At 35.9% G+C, this 20,542-nt stretch overlaps 1 protein-coding gene across 1 annotated transcript in view; it reads right to left on the reverse strand.

Moving 5' to 3' along the window:
• Src42A (Tyrosine-protein kinase Src42A) overlaps nucleotides 1-20,542 on the reverse strand; it is a 48,004-nt gene that overhangs the window by 584 nt on the left and 26,878 nt on the right. Inside the window, exons 4-9 of the mRNA XM_089097966.1 lie at nucleotides 15,946-16,109; nucleotides 14,001-14,169; nucleotides 11,455-11,613; nucleotides 7,870-8,048; nucleotides 5,702-5,858; nucleotides 536-756 (exon numbers count right to left, since the gene is read on the reverse strand). Coding sequence (XP_088954092.1) covers nucleotides 545-756; nucleotides 5,702-5,858; nucleotides 7,870-8,048; nucleotides 11,455-11,613; nucleotides 14,001-14,169; nucleotides 15,946-16,109 — 1,040 coding nt within the window. The 3' untranslated portion in view covers nucleotides 536-544. The remainder of the gene's footprint in view (nucleotides 1-535; nucleotides 757-5,701; nucleotides 5,859-7,869; nucleotides 8,049-11,454; nucleotides 11,614-14,000; nucleotides 14,170-15,945; nucleotides 16,110-20,542) is intronic.

Consider the following 20,542-nt stretch of genomic DNA (forward strand, 5'->3'; position numbering starts at 1 on the left):
ATTTGTATACTACCCATTTTTTTTCTCAGAATTAAGATTAATCTTTGTTCTTCCACTATCCAAGAGTTCCCCTGGGGTGTCCCCTGATTTCCCCAGCTTAAAATTGGGTTCGTCGAAATCTCTTCATAAAATACACGAATGCTAGCACAAAATTAAAGGTGATAACTTTTGTTAACGTTTATTTTTCGTAGAGATTTTGGAGAGCCTAATATGCTCCTGGAGAAGTTTTGAAATAATGAAAGCCAAGACCGTGTCCAGGGGGATTAGGGGGTTTGGACCCCCCCCCCCCAAAAAAAGTTCGTCTGACTCGTAAAAACGTAACAAAAATGGATACAAACAAATTATTTATGTGTTTTGAGGGTTTTTTGTATAAGCCCCCCTCCTCCGAAAAAAAATTCTCGCTTAAAACGCCCCCCGAAAAATAATCCTGGATACGGCCCTGACTCTCTCTCTCTCTCTCTGTCTCTCTCTCTGTCTCTACCATTATTATGGGCAAGTATGCAACTAAGTAAAAGAATAAATTATATTCTCATACCAACTATAACTAGTAGGCAACAGAAGCTTCTTTATATTCTGTGTTGTCCATTGTGAAGAAATCCTCAAGCTTCCACTGAAGGGTTTCGAATGTAGGTCGCTTCATAGGATCCTTGTGCCAGCATTCCAGCATTATTTCGTAGAGAGCTGGTGAGCAGTTGGGTGGGGCAGGCATTCTGTAGCCATGCTCTACTTGGTGCAATACTTCTGCATTTGTCATACCTTTATAGAAATAAAATTAATTTCCATTCGAAAACATACACTTCCTTTGGAAAGGTAGACTAATTATAATTGACGAGATATTGTATAACAAATTAAGACAAAAATTAAGTTTTTCTACAAGCTCGTAAGTTGAACTACTTTTAAAGAAAAGAAAGTTTCAAAATGGTTTGCCATATGTCATTTAAGCTTTCACAAACTTCTATTGTAATGGGGATCGATTTTCCTTATATTATTTTTCTTAAATGTATTCGTCTGAAATAAATTCTTCTTTTGTACTTCCTAATTGAAAAAGACTGGCGCAATAAATAGCTCCGGCTATAGCTAGATGTACAGTCGTTTGCAAGTAGGAAATTTAATTGAATGATTCAGTTTATAATTTGACCTTATAATGAATGCTTATGGATATTTATTGTCTATTGAAGAATGTATTTTTATTGACTACATGACCTGACCTGTGCGGTAGAACCTAAAGGTGTTCACCTCTGAGGAAAGTTAGGGATAATTGTGGCTTACTTTATTTGGCATTTATTAATTAGTAACCTATTAAATTAGGTGGAAGATTAAGAACCTATTAAAGTGGTGGCTCGCGTTGGTCCATCAGGGTCTTTGGTCCAGTTGATTAAGTCCTAATTTATTTTGTTATTTTCTATTTTATTATTCTTGCGAATCGTAATTTACGGTTATAATTATTGTATTATAGCAGTTTTTTTCTTTTTTTTTATATCTATCCTTTCTAGTGGATCTCGCTCAGATGACCGTTGCCGTTAATTGAAAATTTAGTTAAAAGTTGGTGTTTGTTTTGAAATTGAATAATGACGAAAGAGGGAGGAAATAATCAGCACAGACACTCTTTTCAAATTGTTAGATCCTCTTCCGTGCTACAGTGGCAAAAATGATGTAAATGAGTTTGAAGAAAGTGAAAATTCTGAGAAAGGTTATTGCGTGGAAACAATTACAGGGGGTTTTAGGCCTAAAATTGGAAGTTAGCGCCTTTTCTTATTTTTCCGTTTTGGACTTTGATGATTTTAGTTTCTTTCGAAATGGTTTTGAGGGCCCGTTGTGCTAGCACCACGCAAACCAAAAATTGAAGTATGGCAAGGTGGTTCAACAGGAAAATTGATCCTCATTACACTATCAAAATTTCAAAGATGAAAAGCCTAAATTTGATAATGCGAACAAAATCAGATAAAATAACTTGTACTGTGAAATGTAAACCTCAATAAATGAAAATCTCTGGAAAAAACATAAAAATTTGTTGAGGAATAATAATAGCAAAATCTCGAATTATAAAGATACATTCAAAGACCGAAATTTGGTTTCTCAATTAAAGTTAAAAAAGAAAAGATATTTCAGAAAAAATAATATTACTTCTTATTCAGTAAATGATTGAAGTAAATAAACCCTAAAAAATTTACGTGCAAAAACAAGAATTTGCAAATCATGAGGATATGCTAACAATAATAAAAACTGTATCACTCTAGAGGCATGGCAACACAAAATAAAAAATTCGATTCTAATTGACAAAATCAACACTGATATAAACACAAAAAAAAACATAAACACTACTTAAGCCAAATCATAACACCAATTACAAAATATGTTTCTATGTTCCCTTGCTAGTCTGAGAAATCGTCATAGTCTTTTCATACACACACAAAACGCTCATTTCACACTATACTTGCCTCGCAACTCGCTCAATTCTTCATACTCACCCATCATATGACCCACCGCGTCTCCACAAATCCACATATGGGGCGAGAGAAAGGACCATCCTACCGTTGCCTCCTCCCTAACTATTTTCTTGTTGCCCCAAGTGGTGCACTATTTTCCATCAATTTGATAATGTACCTTAGCTTCTCCTTTCTTAAATTTACCTTAAAAAATACCTTTTCACCCCATGTTTCCTTTACAACCACGTAGAGTCACAGGGAATCAGATAGACATCTTTTATATTGTCAAAACTGTACCTCTTGATCATGTAAAACATTTCCTACCATCATTGGCACCTCATTATCTATACTGAATATCCCTATTATCCCTACTTTGCCCAATTCGCAATATTGTGAAAGCTTCCTTGGCTAGTACAGCCATGAGTTTACAGTCATCTCTAAGAGGTTCTCAAGACGCTGATTTAAGTACCCGCGCTCGTGGTATCTACAGAATACGTTCCCAGGACCTAATCATATTCACTAGTCTACAACTTCTCAGAGGAAAAATTTCAAAAATCTCCACCCACTAAACTATTAATGTTTCTGTTCAAACGAAACCACCTCTTATAATAACCTACCCCCAGCCTTTAAAATTTGCCACTTTTTTCGCAACTCCCAAACTTCCTAAGCATGTTGCATCACTGACGCTATTTTATTTCTTAAAATGTCTTTTTGTGCCCTAATATATCTTAGATCTCATATCTGGCTCCTTGGAATTAAATTAGCATATCCTAACCAGCTCCTCACTATGTCCTATTTGCCTAATAAATTACCCTTTGCCTAAAACCTTACACCTAAATATGTCTATCACTCCAGAATTTTTATCTTTCTACCCCCTGAATCAAGTGGTACGACTTCGTTTCAACACCCGATTGCTGACACTAACGGATCAGACACCCAACTCTCGTCAGCTCGCCATAAGAACTCTACGGTGGTTTGGCCACTTAATTCGCATGCCAGAAGAAGCACCCGCCAGCGTAATTTTCAATTTTGATCCTCCTCAACATGGCTGGAAGCACCCCCGTGGAAGACCCCGGTTCAGATGGAGGGACAGCCTTACCCTGTACTTCTCCATGATCGGTACTGATCTCCAAGAAGCAGTCACGCTTGCGCAGTACCGTTCTGAATGGAGGCAAAGAGTCTCATTAGAACTAAAAGGGAGCACACACAAAAGCCAAATAAGGCCAGTAGACTATAAGAAATCGCAAAATACCCAAGACAATGAACAAGTCCTAATGGGGGGGGGGCCTTTGTCTATCAAAATATTTCAATGGTTTCTCAGGAAATTTGACATCATTTTCTTCCGTTTCCACTTTGAACGAAAAAAAATATTATCTTTTTTGCATCCCTGCTTTCAATAAAATAAAAATAAGGTATTATCACTTAAAAATGATAGCCCCATATCTCCCCCCCCTATAGGCAGTAATTTACAATTTATTTATGAGTCATATTTTTCGGGTAGCTTCCGAACAACTGAGTATTAAACGTTCAGGCGTTCAACAATTGAGCATTAAACATTAAGGAAATCTTATCTAAAAAAAAAAAAAAAAAAAAAAAAAAAAAAAAAAAAAAAAAAAAAAAAACTTACAATTCAGCTGTGGAAACAATCTGTCGGCTATCAATTTCAAAATCCAACTGAAGGCTGAAGCTGTATAGTAGTGAATTCGTTCTATAATTCTATTCAAATTGAAAATAAAATTCTTGACTACGAACGATGTTAGAAATAGCGATTGGGAAACTACATTCAAAATGATTTAAACTAATTTTATAAAGACGATACTGTATTTTGTCAACATATGAAGAACTATGTATATTGCAATACTTGCAATTGCACATTGCATCTGTCTGTTTTTTATGCAAAGTAACAAAAGAGATGAAAATCAGTGAACAAGATAGTAGTGAAGAATTATGGTGGGCCAAGAAACATTTGGCAGGGAAAGTCACTGGTGATAAATCGCTAGGGATGACACCGTGATTGCGTGATTTTCGGGGAACTAAATTTTTTTTTCGGGGTGACGCATAGATTTTCGGGGAAATACCCGAAAATTCGGGGATAGTGCAAGCCTTGCTTGATTTTTAATCAGGAAAATCGAAATAATAAACCAAACGAGAAGGAAAATCTCCGACTTTGCGGTTGACGCCATAAAGAATTGCTGCAAAATTAATTTAAAGTCGACCGAACGCCACCGCCTCTGTCGGTGGCGGTGCACCTTTGGCGCGCCGGCGGCGTTACGACACTTCGGCGGCGTTCGACCAGGCCTCTCGTCGGCAGCGTTCGGTCGATCTACCGGCGCGGCGCCGGGGTCTATTTACAACTATAAGCTCCATCTTGAAAAATGAAAACCTAACTTTCTTCGTATGGACCAATCCGGCTCTTTGCGATTTCTCATACACATAATGATAACATCTACTGTAGTTATTTTTAAATATAACAAGTCTCAAAACCAAGGAAAGATTTGCCTGAAAGGCAAAAGCATGGTACTAAAAAAGACAAAAAGAGAATTTCAAGAATGAGACTGTTCCCTTGCTAGTCTGAGAAATCGTCATAGTCTTTTCATACACACACAAAACGCTCATTTCACACTATACTTGCCAGCCATCTTACGTCAAATCTACAATTTCGCAACTCGCTCAATTCTTCATACTCACCCATCATATGACCCACCGCGTCTCCACAAATCCACATATGGGGCGAGAGAAAGGACCATCCTACCGTTGCCTCCTCCCTAACTATTTTCTTGTTGCCCCAAGTGGTGCACTATTTTCCATCAATTTGATAATGTACCTTAGCTTCTCCTTTCTTAAATTTACCTTAAAAAATACCTTTTCACCCCATGTTTCCTTTACAACCACGTAGAGTCACAGGGAATCAGATAGAATCATATTGCCAAACCTGTACCTCTTGATCATGTAAAACATTTCCTACCATCATTGGCACCTCATTATCTATACTGAATATCCCTATTATCCCTACTTTGCCCAATTCGCAATATTGTGAAAGCTTCCTTGGCTAGTACAGCCATGAGTTTACAGTCATCTCTAAGAGGTTCTCAAGACGCTGATTTAAGTACCCGCGCTCGTGGTATCTACAGAATACGTTCCCAGGACAGAGACTCATTTAAGATGGACTGGAACGAAATCAAATTTGGTGACTGAAAGAGAAAGAGAGATCAAGAAGGAGAGAGAGGGATATAGAACAGAGATAGAGAAAGTAGGGGGCCAAGGATATCATTTACCTGGATAAGGTATTCTTCCGTAAGTAACTAATTCTGTTAATAGAATTCCAAAGGACCAGACATCAGACTTTATGGAAAACTTTGAATAATTTGCCGCTTCCGGAGCCGTCCATTTAATGGGGAACCGAGCACCAACACGAGCTTCATATTCATCCTCCTTAGAAAATAAGAAAAAAAAGGATAAAAACATGTGCTGAAGAAATCGAATTTCTGACCACAATAATTAAACCAAACAATAATGACCACAACTATTTGAAGGCCATCTACAAGGAAATGAAATATAACACAGCAGATTTCATCAATTGGAATTACGAAGTTAAGAATTCCGAAATTATTAATGGAAAAATTAAACTGCCTTCATTAAGTCTGTAACATTAATGTTAAAATAAGGCTGTAACTCGGATACCACTGTTATTCACCAAATCATATTTTAACAGCTACTGAAAATAAGCTAAATAGCTAAGGAAAATATAGGAGTTGCCCAAAACCTAAATGTCTTCAGGAGTTTTTCCAAACTTATGAGTTTTGTTGAATGAAGCCCCCCCCCCCAAAAAAAAAAAAATCCTGGATAATACTCTATCTGATGCTCTCAATAATATTCTAAAACAGACGTGTCATATTACGTATGGCTATCAATTACTCTCTGGGTCTTCTCTTTGAAGGGTTCTCGTTGAGTTATGCTTTGTGTGCCTGCAGTAATGTGAATAATCATTTTAAGGTCAGTTATTAGAATTTATCAGGTAATGTAGAATAATGTAACATTAAAAGTTAAGTACCATAAACAGGGCCGCATCCAGGGTTTTTTTCGGGGGAATGGTTGCAAAAAAATTAAAAAAACCCATCAAAAACGTGTTTTTATGTATTTTCCTACGTTTTTACGATTTTGCCTAACATTTCGGAGGGGAAGGAGGAGGCAGTCGAACCCCTCCCCAAAAGACGGCCTTGATCATAAAATAGTTGAATAACACTGCATATTTCATTTTTGGTGGTTAATTTTAGCTGCATTCTTAAGAGCTTAATGGTCACCCATTTCTTCTTCATTTGATTCCGTTGCTTTTCTGACTAAACTCAACTAGATATTTAAACATATTCCGTTGCACCTAAGGTTAGATCCACCCTCGAATTCACATATTAATTCCTGCTTGTTATAAGCCATTTTGATTGCGTTTGTGCTTTCAGTTAATAAATTTGCAATTGGAGAGCACAAAGCAATTTCATAGATCATGTACAACATGTAAGAACAAAACAAAAATATCCTGGTACGGCTTTTTTCTATAAAAAAAAAAATGAACATTGCCACTCGTTAAAAAATTTCCCAAAAATTTGGTTTATCAAAGGAGGATTTATTCAAACTAAAAACCCGATTATTCAAATATATGAAAAAAGCAGTGTTCCACTAAATAACTAAAATACGGGCAAGATGAAGATGGAACGTAAGTATTAGAGATCATGTTACTTTAAGCATAAGTATCACCATATGCTGGTATAAAGAGCCAAGAGTGAGAAGCATATTACTGAAACAAATTTGTAAATTATCCTTCAAACACTTTAGAATCTTTTAAAACCCCAAATGGTGAAATTTCCAAGCCCACATGCATACAGGGTCATTACTAGCCAAAATTTTTTTTTTGGGGGGGGGAGCAAGAGATTTTACCATCTGTTTTTTGTCAATAATTAGTATAATGTCCGTTTCGAATACAATACGTAAAATCACTGCACGAGTCGATAAAACCGATGCATTAACCAGCCGAGTTTCAGATTTCGGTACATATCATGTCGCTATTTTAATGCTCTTTTTTTAAACCAAATGGGAAACTGTTGCACCATCCGTAAACTCACGGCAAGAGTCGGTAAAACTGCCGGGTCTACCGACCAAGTTCTAACTTTTTGTTGTTGACATGTCAGTATATTCCTAGTGTTTATTTAACCGAACAAAGAATTTCAGCAGCGTCGGAAAAATCATGGCTCTTCGCTTCACGATTTTACCGATTTTTTTTTTTACCGAAGTGACCAAAACATTGGGGGGGGGGGCACCCTCCCCCCCATACGGACGGCCCTGAATGCATATCACCAACAAAATTAACTGAAGTGGTGTGACGCACGAAGCATATCGTAAATCCATCATGAAAATATTACCAAAATTTTGTTTGGATTCAAAAAGATCCTACCTTAATAAGCCGTGCCAGTCCAAAGTCAGCGATCTTCACAACATTGTTGTCGCCAACTAATACATTCCTAGCAGCCAGGTCTCTGTGAATATAATTTTGGGCTTCTAAGTAGGCCATACCTGCAGCAATTTGTGCAGCCATATCGATTAGTTGCGGAAGCTTTAACATCTTTCCCTTGCCTAGAATAGTTTAAATTGCAGTTAATGGTGAACCATAATTAGAGTTTAAGATTAGGCTATTATAAAACCGAGACTGAGAATAACAAAGAAAAGAGAAGGACATTGATAAACAAAACGTCAAATAGCCAAAAAACAAACCAAATTCTGATATAACAGAAAGAAATGAGGTCAAAGTAGTCTCTCAAAAGAACTGAAAAGGAGTATTCTTTAATTACCTTAATTCTTACTTTGAAGCAAAATAAAGGTCAATGATGGATGGAACAGACTTTGGACATTAAAAAAATATATTTTTTCAATTTAATAACTAAACTTTTCTATATTCTAAACATTTAAAAGAACGATTTAGATTAACAATGGCGAAGATGGAATCTTGAAACTGATGTTGATTCAAGGAGAGATTATATAGAGGGAAATGCAAGACAGTTGTTGTAGACAAGACATCTGGTACCAAGGCCCCGTGAATCTTAAAGCAATGTAGACCATCTGTCCACAGCGTCGGAGTAACACAAGCAAAAATTTCGATTCGATTATCCTTTAATGCCTAAAAACAGCACTAGTTGACGGTACCAATCAAGATCAACAATGGTCTTCTTACAGAAAGCGGGCCCATGTCCCCCCCCCCCCCGTATTAATTTCCAAAGATTTTTTTAATGTCTTGCTCTCAGTAGTCCCTTCATTTTTTGCTGTATGCCTCAAATTTAAATTGCAATCGCTGCACAGTAATAAGTTTTCTCCCTACTACAGATCTTTTATATATCTGTCTAGATCTAGATCCTATACTTTTAATATCTCTCTCACGTCAGTAGTCGAGAATTTTACTCTTAAAATCGTCGAGGCAAGGGTATACAACATGATTACAAAAGTTAGAGTACATATTAAGAAATTGGCGTCCCTAAAATTTCTGCGCCCGGTGCAACTGCCTAATGTAATTCCACTTATAAAACCACTGCTCAAAGTGATTATTAATGAGTGGTCTTAAGAGATTAGCCTTAATTATTAATGAAGGGCTAAAGAGATTAACCCTGTAACAGCACTGCATTGACGCTAATCGACCAGATCAGTTTTCTATAGGGTGTAGACCAACAATTATTGCCAGGCACGTTGGCCAACATGAAAACCTTACCAAAGTTTTAAATATCTTATGTTAATTCAAATTCTAATAGAATAGTTAACTGGTAAATCCTAACCGTAGTAATGCACTACCTTTCTTTAATACCACACAGAAGTTATAAATTCTTTAAAAAAATTTGTAGTTATAAATCCGCCACCCAAAGCTTGCAACTCTATCGGAGAAGGTACGCTGCACAGCGGAGTAGTGTTTTTTACAGAGTTTTTGTTTTCTCTGTAGGTTTAGGAAATAAATATATTTATCATCTAACTGGTCCTTTTTCCTCAAATTAAAAACATATAGAAAGAAGAGGGTTTTTTAATTTCTTGGAAATGAAGACATACAAGAAATGTTTTCAGAGGTTGCTTTATTATTACCAACTTTCCAATCTCTTAACTCGAACTGAATAAAAAAATCCAAATAATCCTTGTTGAATAAGAGAATAGATTGCTGATGAACTAAGGTATACAATAACAGATTGTTGGACTACAATTGTTGCTTTTTTTGTCCCATATCTTCTGAGGCCTTGGTTCATTTTCCCATTTTTTGAGCCAAGTCTTTTCTCCTAAGGCCTGAAAAGAAAGGAGAACCGCAACTCTGAGTTCAGTACCCCGAGTGAGTCGGAGGTTTCAAGTTAACTTGCCTAAGACACTAGAAAAACTTCTAAGCCAAAGCATTAATAATCCCTCTCATAAATAGACAAATATTCAGAAGACACCCCAATAACTGCGCCCATAATCACCTTGATTGATATTGGTCTGGAATTCTTTGATAACCATAAACAGATTTCAGAGGCTCGAAAAATAGACTAAAAGGCACTGGAAACAAGGAAAGGAGTAGGCTATCAATTTCCGGAAATATTTAAGCAAAATCTATTTTTTTAAATCTACACAGGGGCAAAACTGTAATTTTTTTCAGTTTCTTCAACGAAAACACGGAAAAAAAGCATTTATCGATGAAAATATCCTCTCTCCCAAAAACAAAGTATTTTTCAAAATACGAGCGGGGGGGGGGGACAAAATATATAGGAGACATATGACCCCTCCCACCGAAATGAAACCACTGCCAGTTTTCCAGAGATTTAAGAATCAGGATAATTACAAATAAAAAAATGAACTTCGATTTTCATGCGAATTAACAGGCCTAATTACATTCATAATACAGTCTTGGTTCACTTATGCTGTTTTTTTTCCAAAATCAATTCGAAAGTGTTCAGATTACCTTAATAATCAATTTAACAAAAGTATATGAACAGCTTTGTAGAACAATTAGATTGTTACATACATTGTGAAAAAGCGCCCTAAAAATCCAATAAGGAACAGTGTAGTAGATGAGATTACGCCTCTTAATAAAAGGTGTCCCGTTCCAGCCCTGCTTCCCTCAAAGAATTGGATATAAAGTCTCAAAATTTTGACAAGGTGTCTTTTGGAGAAAAAGGCATGGAAGGGGGGGGGGAGGAAGGTGCCCTTTAATAATTTTGGTTACGTTAATAGAGCACTATAACTTTTAATTTCCGTCTGAATTAGTCGTTTCCCGATTTTCTAGGACCATTGGTTTAATACAATAATCTCTGGGAAAAAAACAAAACAACAAATATATACGCATCCGTGATCCTTTGATGGCAAAAAATACAAAATTCCACATTTTTGTAGGAGCTTGAAACCTCTACAGTAGGGTACTCTGATGTAAATCTGATAGTACAGGCAAACTAGAATTGACCCCAAACAGATTGCAACAGAAATGATTTTTACACCATGTTGTAGAGAAACAAAAATAATTTCTTTATTGTGGGCTGGAATTTACAACCGAGTTCAATCAAGATATCTGTAGAATGTAATAAGTTCGTAAACTATTATTCAAGACATATTCTCTAATATACGCAAGGCAACAAATCTGGCATGATGCAAAAAGGGCCTAAGTCCACTTATTCCCTAAAATGGGTTAAGCATATAGTTCAAAGTGCTCAAACAGATATGTCGAGTGGTCTATCAAAATGGGCTTAACTTTAACTCTGATTGTTACAAATTGTTCAAAAAAGTCTCTTATCTTCTAAGTACCGAACAATTCAGCTATTTCGACATTTTCAGCGAATTTCGATAAAAATGTACAACGAATCAGTTCTTAAAGTTTCAAGTTGCTTAAATTCTTATTTATGAGAAAGATGTTTTCATTTCGGGTTTCCATTTTCATTTTGCTCTCCTGTAAAATTAAGAAAAGCAGACTTAGGCCCTTTCTCTAAAACGCAACGGAAATACCGAGACACTTAAAATGCTTCAAATTTTTCAAAAGAAAACCTACCTTGCAAATACTCTAATAAGGACCCATTCTTCATCAATTCCGTTATGATATAAATTGGCTCCTCTAACGTACAGACAGCGTACAGCTGGATCAACTTGGGATGTCTTAGTTTCTTCATTATGGACGCCTCGGCTAAGAAATCTTTCGGATCCATTGTGCCTATACAAAAAAAGAAGGGAGTCATCTAAACTTTCATGAATATTAATTTTTGCTGGTAGTCGAAACTTCTTGAAGTTCAACAAGAGAAACGAACGTAAGCTCTTAACTCTTTTTTATGTTAAAGATACGGCGCTATATCAGGACACATTTTTCTGATATTTCATGTCCCAAAACGACAATTCCGGACTAAAAAATTGCTAAAAACAGTATCGAATCCTAACTAACCTCTTGTCCTGAGACTGATGTCGTTACAGAAATAGAATGAGTTTTGAAAAGTTTTGCAGTGATGAAATATCTATTTAGACAGATACTATTTTTGAGCTAAGTACCTTTTAGCTCCTTAATTTCACAGAATATAGATCTCAAGTCCTGATTCACGAAAAAAAAGTTTTCCTAGGGCGTCGATATTACCAAACTACTTCTCTGACTTAAGACTCAATTGTGCCCATGAATTAGCAAGGTTGAAACTACTGCCCCAATTTTAGATGAAACAGAGAATTGACCCGGGTACTAGAGGCCAGTTTTTAGTAAAAACTCGAATCCCAAGAAAAATGACTAAAATCGCCTCTGATGAGAAATTACATAAAACATAACATAAAAACGTTGAAAAAAACATTCCTTAAGTAGTAATACCCTTCAACTATCCATAAAACAAAAATTTATAAATTGTATATCACTATTGCATGAGAAAAGTGCGTTTAAATAACCTACAAGTCCTGGACAAAGAAAACGACACCAAAACGGATGCTTTTTCACTGCTAAAAGAAATGCTCAGAATCCTTGTACAAGGTCGTATGCAGACGGGGAGGGGGGAAGGAGAGTTTCAGGTTTGAAGCGTCTCCCCCGAAATTTTCTTCCAACTTATAAAAAAGTAACGGAAATGCATACAAACAAATGGAAATAAGTTTTTTGAAGATTTATTTGCAACCCCCCCCCCCCACACACACACACACACCTCATCACCACCCACCAGAAAAAATCGTGGATACATCTTTGTCTCTGCACCCCATAAAATAAGAAAACAATACGGAAGGCCGATTTGGCCGGTACTCAAGGGATTTGATTCAGGCTTTTACGATGCCAAAGGATTTTGCGGTCGACACGAAATTAGTATGATGAATACTAGCAATCCCGAGTGCTATCGGAATCTATAAAAAGAGGAAGCCGGATTAGGAGAAAAAGAAAGCCTTTTATTTCAATGACGTTTAATTCAGTGATTCATGCAAGTTTCACAATTCCTAAGATCCTCACAACCAACACAGACCCCTGTGATACTTAAAGAGGAGTTTACCTAAAGTCGACAACAGCCAAAAAGCTACTTATAAACCACGAAACATCTATTCCTTTTATTGGAGCACCATTGAAGCGTTGCTGAAAAATAACCATCTTTGGAGTAAAAATCTGTTACCTTGCGTACCGGCATCACCACAGCTTTGATAACGCTTCCTCAAATTGAACTAGATGGTCGATTTTTAATTCGAACAAGATTCCAGATCAAAAAGAGGGCGAAAAATAAGTTTGATAACAAGCAAGGTAAATCCAGGGAGGAAAAAGGGAGCAGGGTTAAGTCCCATAACCGTTCTCCCAAAAGAAGCTAAAAAAAACTAAAAAAAAACTTATTTCTGGTTGTTTAATGAAAAGAGACACAAAAATGTGTTTTTCCAGTTGGAACCCAGTCTCGACTAAAATAATGACCCTACTCAGATGACTGAATTCTAACGCTTTTAAGGACATTAAAATATAGATGTTCAACTTGAAAAAAAGAAAAGAAAAAACAAAACAACACATTCATTTTCGAGCTGAAATTCAGACAGCTTCTACCCCTATTGGAACAAATGCACAGTTTTTCTAGCACAACCACAAAAAAATCCCTAACGTACTTTTTTTCCATAAATAATTTCTTAGACCACACAGCTTTTCGATTTACAAAAAATTAAGCAAGAAAAAACGGTGAGTTTGTTTCCTACTTATTTATTTTTATATATATTTTTTCTCTCTCTCTTCGTGTGTTTAGCTGTTGTATTTCTATGCGTGTTATTGTTTAAAAGAACATTTTTTGTTTTTTTTTCTTTTTTTTCCGCTGAGAAAGGCTCCCGGATGTGGGGCCGAAATATTTGGAGTTTTTTTTAATTAAGTGTTTATTTTTTGTTATTTATTGTTTTACTGCTTTATTAAAATTAAGACCAGTTTTTTCTTGCTTAATTTTTCGTACTTTTTTTCCATTTTTTTTTAAATTAGCAAGTTCAAGTAGAAGACTTCTTCTCATTTCATGGAAGGATATTTTTAGTAAAGCAATTTTAAATTTATTAAAATTTCGACCAATAGTTGAGAACAGAGGTAATATTTTTTATGGGGTAGGGGCTTAGGGAAAAGAAACAATTAATTACCTGGTTTAAGAGTTTTGATCGCTACTGGGGTAGTGTTATTCCACAATCCTTCCCATACTTCACCAAATTGGCCGTGGCCCAGTTTTCTCAGAAAACGCAAGGATGACCTATCAATTTCCCATTGGTCCCTAGTATTGTGTGATAAGCCTCCAGTGACTGGCTTTTCAATCTATAAAGAAAAAGTGAACATTTACAAAGGAAACCAAACAATTCTCATTGCAACAACAAAATGTTATCTATTTGATGTCAAGACTTATTAACAACTTATTAAGAATTATAACAGAATAAACTCAACAAGGCTTGGCTCAATTGGCTCAATGCTCGGCATATCAAACCTACTCCACATATTTTCATAGTTAAAACTATTAAACGATAGTAGACTGCTTCCAACCAGCTATTGCAAGTTAATTGACTTGATTGAACAGGGGAGGGGTTGTATGTCCGGGAGCAAGGCAGGGACCTTATTGTCATAGTTCCAATAAAGTATATTTCAAGGAGACGTGGGGTTTGATCAAGGACTGAAGTGGGAGCCGTACTGCATGTCAGTGAAGCACCTTTAATGTTTATAGGTTTCAACGCCCGTTCTTTGACAAAGCGGCGTATCTTAAGTCACTTTGTTTACTTTTGTACTTTTTAAGTTCGATTGAAGCTTGGACCAATTGCAAACAAGACAACCCCGTCTGTTCACTTTAAAGATACAATAATCGAAAGTATTCAAGCCGCCAAGAACCATCTTCTTTAAAAGTAAAACAGTAAAAACACTTGCCGAGCAACTTCAAGCTGCTAGGCCATTCCTCCAACAGTGAGTAGAGAAGCCAACGAAGTTCAATATTACGGAAATCATACATACAAAAGGAAAATGGCTAATCTTTACAAAATAGTAGAATTATGTTAATGAAGCAAGATCAATTTCTAAAAATATCAGCCTAAAATAGGCTTTTGACAGAGTTAATTGAGATAAAGAATATGATACAGAATAACTTCGCCTTGAACAGGGTTAAAAGTGATTTTAGTTAAAATCCTATTAATTATGAAAAAAAAAGTTTATTATAAGGAGAAAAAATGTTGTAGTTCACAAAAATTTTTCAAAGCAAAAAAAGAAGATAATTCTTTTAAAAAATAAACGTGAAGCCTACGACAAAATTCAACCAAGCACTACCTAAACTGCGCATAAGAATATTCTCATGCCAAATGGCGTAAGCAAACACAAGAAATACAGTATATTTTGTGAACCATAAAAGTTTTTTATTCAATTAGTTTGACTTGTGAAATATATATATCCTGCAGAATTCGTCGAGTAGTTAATTATCTTTGGGTTTTACTGGGAAGTTTACTCGGAATTCCTGTTAGCCGTGGCATTACTAACGGCGGCTTAGCTAACTGCACGCTTTGAGTCGGAATTTCTTCAATGAAATTACCAAAAAATGTAATATTTCAATAAAAACGGAGGGGAACAAATCTTGGGGGACAGGGAGACTGCGTCTCCCCTAGATTTTGAAAAATACTTCTTTTGGGTTATTTTCATTTCAAAATGCCTTTCTGTATTTTCATTGAATAAGATTTAAAAATACCCAATCTGCCACGCCTCCTAGATATTGAAAAATACATTTTGCTCCTCTCCCCTGCATTTTGTAAATCGGCACCACTGTCCCTGCCACGTACCCCTCCCCCCTCCTGTTGACACCACATGCATGGTCTGATATAATTTTTCCCTAGATATCAACAGTTATACGTGACATATTGAGACCTATAGAAGAAGGGTCCAATACTTCATATACCGTTAACGGGTAGCTTGAAATGAAAAAACTACTTCATGGTATTATTAGACGCAAATTGCATTTGTATTTAAATTTCGGAACTTAAGTATCCAATAGAATAATGTACCAAAATCTGGACACTTGTCTTTTTGACTCAAATCCCTTATCATTGTATTACAATAACTTACCTGTACGCAAGCTTTCCTCAAATTCACACAAAGCCCGTCGGCATCGGAGGTATAATGCTCAACTAGTTCTGGCAAAGTTTTGAATGTCGTCCTCCTGGAAATGAAGAAGCCACCTTCATCCAACTGTCGAATACGGTAGTGTTTAACTGTATCACCGTCTCTAACTGAAACGCACAAACAAAAAGATCAGATTATATTAAACCAGCATTCTAGACCATTTTTTTCGACGATTCGACTGTAACATCGATTGTTGAGTTATAAAATTTCTATTTTCAGAGATACAGTGTGGGAATTTAGCTCCCTCAAAATTCACGATCGACTAGGATTCCCAAATCTTCACCAAGTTATCAAGGATAAACAATGCTGGATTATAGGCCCAACTTAACATTTCTCCACCAAGTTTCGTCCTAGCTCATTGGAGAAGGAGAGGGTGGAGGGGGTTATTATGTACTGAGAAAAAAACCCTTAAGATAGAGTCTCCAAAACCTATCATTCCTGGCCTTGTCTACATAACTGAACCTGTGATCGGTACTCAAATGTGTACCGATCAACGAGGGAATCGGAGTTGTCTAAGACCTTTAACATGGAATAAGGGCTAAAAGTAATAAGTTTATAGGTATGATGAAATAATTAGGAAATGCTCTATTTGAACCTGATTCTATTTTCAAAAATGTTTTGACTTTTTTGATTTGCCTTTTTTCGTGTCTGTGTTTTTTTTAGACACAAATATACGGGTTCCGTTACAGCGTTTGTTACATTGAAAACTTCTCCTTAAGAGTCCTCAACCGATAATTAGGGTCCAATCTCTTTTTGTATACAAGAGTAGGAAGAGGACTTACTTTCCATTATCTATTTCACAACAGTATTACTATAAAAAGTTAAAAGAATCTAACGTATTCCATGGTTATCAGGGGCGACAATTCGAGGGGAAATAACCTTTATTTTGAAAAACAAAGTTTTGTTATTTTCACTTTGAAAACTGTTGCCTCCCCTCCCCCATTTTTTTCCATTGATGCCACTGATGACTCTTGAAACTTCATATCATTCAGCCACTAAATTCAACCTGCTCAGCAGAACGCGTGTTTATATAATATATCTATATATTGCATAATTTATAGTATAATATATATTATATAATATATATATATAATAATATATAATATGTAATTTATATAAGCTGTTGAGCTAAAAGTAAATACATTAAGCTGCAGTATTTTAAAAACCAACGAATCATATGACCTTATTGTTTTTGTCGAACAATTTATTTTGTTGAGGGATAAATCAGCGATTCTACCCAACTACTGGTAAATGAAGAAGGAGCTAAAAATATTCGACCACAAGATGTCAAATTATTTCATGTAAGCCAATATAATTAAATAACTATTCTTTTTAAAGCTAAACTGGTCTTCATAATAATAGTGACTTGGTAATAAAAGTGAGGTCAAATGAAAAAAAAAGGTGACAACACTTTTCTAAAGATGTACATGGCTACAACTACGACGTAACACGAAAACGATTCAACCCAGATGAACCTTGACATGAAGAAATTTTGCAACAACACTAAAATAAAGCATCTCTGAAAAAAAGAAGTTCATAGATGCACATAGGCCCTTATGGAGTCAGTGAACAAAATGTCAAAAGACTTGTGAAAAGGCGTATTTTGGGTTCATTATTTTTCACTTTTTTCGGAGAATGCTTTGAATCCAATCGGGAGGGGGTAGTTCTTTAAAATCGAAATTTGAGACTTCTTAGGGATGTTTTCTATAATAAATATAGAAATTGTATCACATTTAAGAAATTGAAAACAGTATGAGATACCTTTGAATTCCTGTTGTAAATCAAGGGTTAAATGTTGGCCACTGTTTCTTCTTTTCACTGGGTTTTGACCTTTTTGGTCCCAAGAAGCTGATAGATAGAGAAGGACTAAATCATTCTTGTCTCTTCTTTTAACAGCTTTTTGTACAATAATCTTTGCCTCTTGAAGCTTATCTTTTAGAGGTTTAGCCTTTTTTTCTGTTGGTTCCCTTTGTGTTTTCATTTTGTTGGTCTATTACACTCAGGTTGTACTTAAAGCTTGTAAGCGTTATTTCGACAAGAATACACGAGTTCATTTACGATTTTATGCCTACAAGTTTGATGTGCTGCGCAGATACAAACAACAAAACGTCAAAGGGAGAGGAGAGATAATAATTAGCTCAGGGGGAGAAGGCTGATGATTTGGAAAAACAAGTTGCTTGCCAAAGAAGTCGATTTTATCACAAAATTCAGGACTTATTGTTTCATCTTGCATCTTCTAAGAGAGTGAAGGTAGAGGAAAAGATTTGAGTAAATTATGCCAAAAAACGTCACATACGAGCAAGGGCACATCCAGGATAAATTTCAAGGGGAGGGGGTTTATAACAAATTGTTTCTATGCATTTTTGGTGCGTTTTTACCATTTGGACAAAAATTTCGGGGGGAGGGGGGTCAAACCCTTCAACCGGCTGAAGGATACGGCCTTGCATAAAAGATATACAAGTGACAACCACGTTATGTAAATAAGTCATTCTTTTAATAGTCAGTGTTTTTATTCTGCAGTATCCCTTGTTTTTTTAGAGCAAGCGTTGGGGTCACCACTTTTTGTATTAATAAATAAATAGACACTGACTGCAGACTGAACCTATTATATATAATCTATGCTAACCTAGCCTTTCAGTAATTAAAATTTAAACAATTCTTTTTTATATTAGGCGGTCAAGTGTAGAAGATGAGGATAAAGTTGCTTGCATTTACGAAGAATGGCTGAAATACCGTAAACATACATGTCGAGAAGAATGGATCAGACTCAACTTGATTGCATACAACAAATCAGAAATTAAATGGAAAAGTAAACATCATTGATCAACGCTATAACTGCGATTTTTATATTGTAATTAGCGAAACGTCAGATTAAATTCTTTATTTAGTATGATCTTCTTATATTTGTTTTTACCAAGGACAATGACGGAAGGTAAAGAAAAAAATAATTTCGCTTTTAAGTAAACTGAATAAAAAAAAAAAAATTGAACTGAATTTCTGAATGAACTAAATGAATAGTTTTCTTGGGGTGAATTTTGTGTTCAAAATTACTTTCTAATTGGGCTTACTGCAATCTCTTCTCAATTATGATTTACAAAAAATTTTGGAGCTAGAAAAAAATAAAATGTAAATAGAAAATTAAACAAGCTTTGTCAGTGATCTAACTGATTTGGTGCAAGACGTATTACCCCTCCCCCACCCCCGACGTAAAAAATTTACCAGCCAAAAAAAGCATGAAAAATAAAAATATTGGAGAAAAGAAGAGGTTTGGGAACATTCTACCTACATTCTGAAATACAGTCAGAATGTCCTATAGTATATATCTTCACATTATTACTCATTTAAATTCATTTTTCGTGTTTTTAGGGGATGAGTTATCATAGAAGGGTAAGATGAAGGATAAAGAAAACAGTTTGAAATATGAAATAAGAGGCAATTGTAGAAGAGATGCTCTTTGATGAAAGTACACAGAGATAACAGACTGGGACTGAGAAGCACGAGAAATTACTTCCCGTGGACTTAGTCTAGTACCGACCAAAGGCATGACTAGCAAAAATGTTTGTGGAGGGGGGCAATAGATTTAGTGACAGGCTGGCCATTCTTGCCGACTGATCTAGGTAGTATTGCCATTAGAATTACTGAAAAACATACATATTGTTATATCTATTGTGATATTGCTATCAAAATTACTCCATAAAAGAACAAACAAACCCGTATTCGTGATCTGTCTTCTAGAAAAGAATCCCCATTTTTGCAATCAAGAGCTTAGTCTGGAATAGATGGCTTCTCTAATATGCTGAATCAAACGGTGTGATTTTCATTACAGTTACTTGCCTTTTTGGGGGGTGTTTTCCCAATTTTTCAAAAATCAGGCGAATTTTCTCAGATTCGTGGAATTTGATGTGTAACGTCAAACCTAATGAACTTTATACATTTAAAATCACCGTGAAAACCAAACCTTTTGATGCATTAACGGTTATAAAAATTCTTTATTTTTAGAGTTTGGTTATTTAACTTGGCCCAAGTCTCTCCTTACATACAGTTCGTTACTGAGAACTCTTTGATTCCACACCTTATATGCTACATGTATTTTGGAATACAGGTGAAATTTCCATAATCCTTTCTTTTCTTCACTCTTTTAATTTGTCTTTAAAGGTAAAAAACAGGTAAAGAATGCAGCATTGGACTTTACAGTCCCTACCGGCAGTGCTGATCTCCATTTCTTGGCCCTTCAGCCAGGAAGTGCAATGGGGGGCTGGGAGCCAACCCTCCTGTGCTTTCGCACACCCTTCCTGTTTACCCTCCCCAGATTTCTCCAGGTACCCATTTAAAGTTGGTTCGACTCTGGCTGAGCTTACACAGTCACGCCACTGACCCCCGTCCCAAACCAAATAATTGGGTACACCAGGATTCGAACCCACGTCCTCTCGGACAAAGGAACCTTTGCGCGTCAATCCACTCGGCTAGGACGGCTATTAATCCCTTTGGCTGCTCAATTTTATGTTTGGAGAGTATTTTTTTACTGTGATCTTGAATATTT

This window comes from Artemia sp. Qi Xiang Cuo, chromosome 12, assembly GCF_049724085.1.
Source record: "Artemia sp. Qi Xiang Cuo chromosome 12, ASM4972408v1, whole genome shotgun sequence".
Lineage (NCBI taxonomy): Eukaryota > Metazoa > Arthropoda > Branchiopoda > Anostraca > Artemiidae > Artemia > Artemia sp. Qi Xiang Cuo.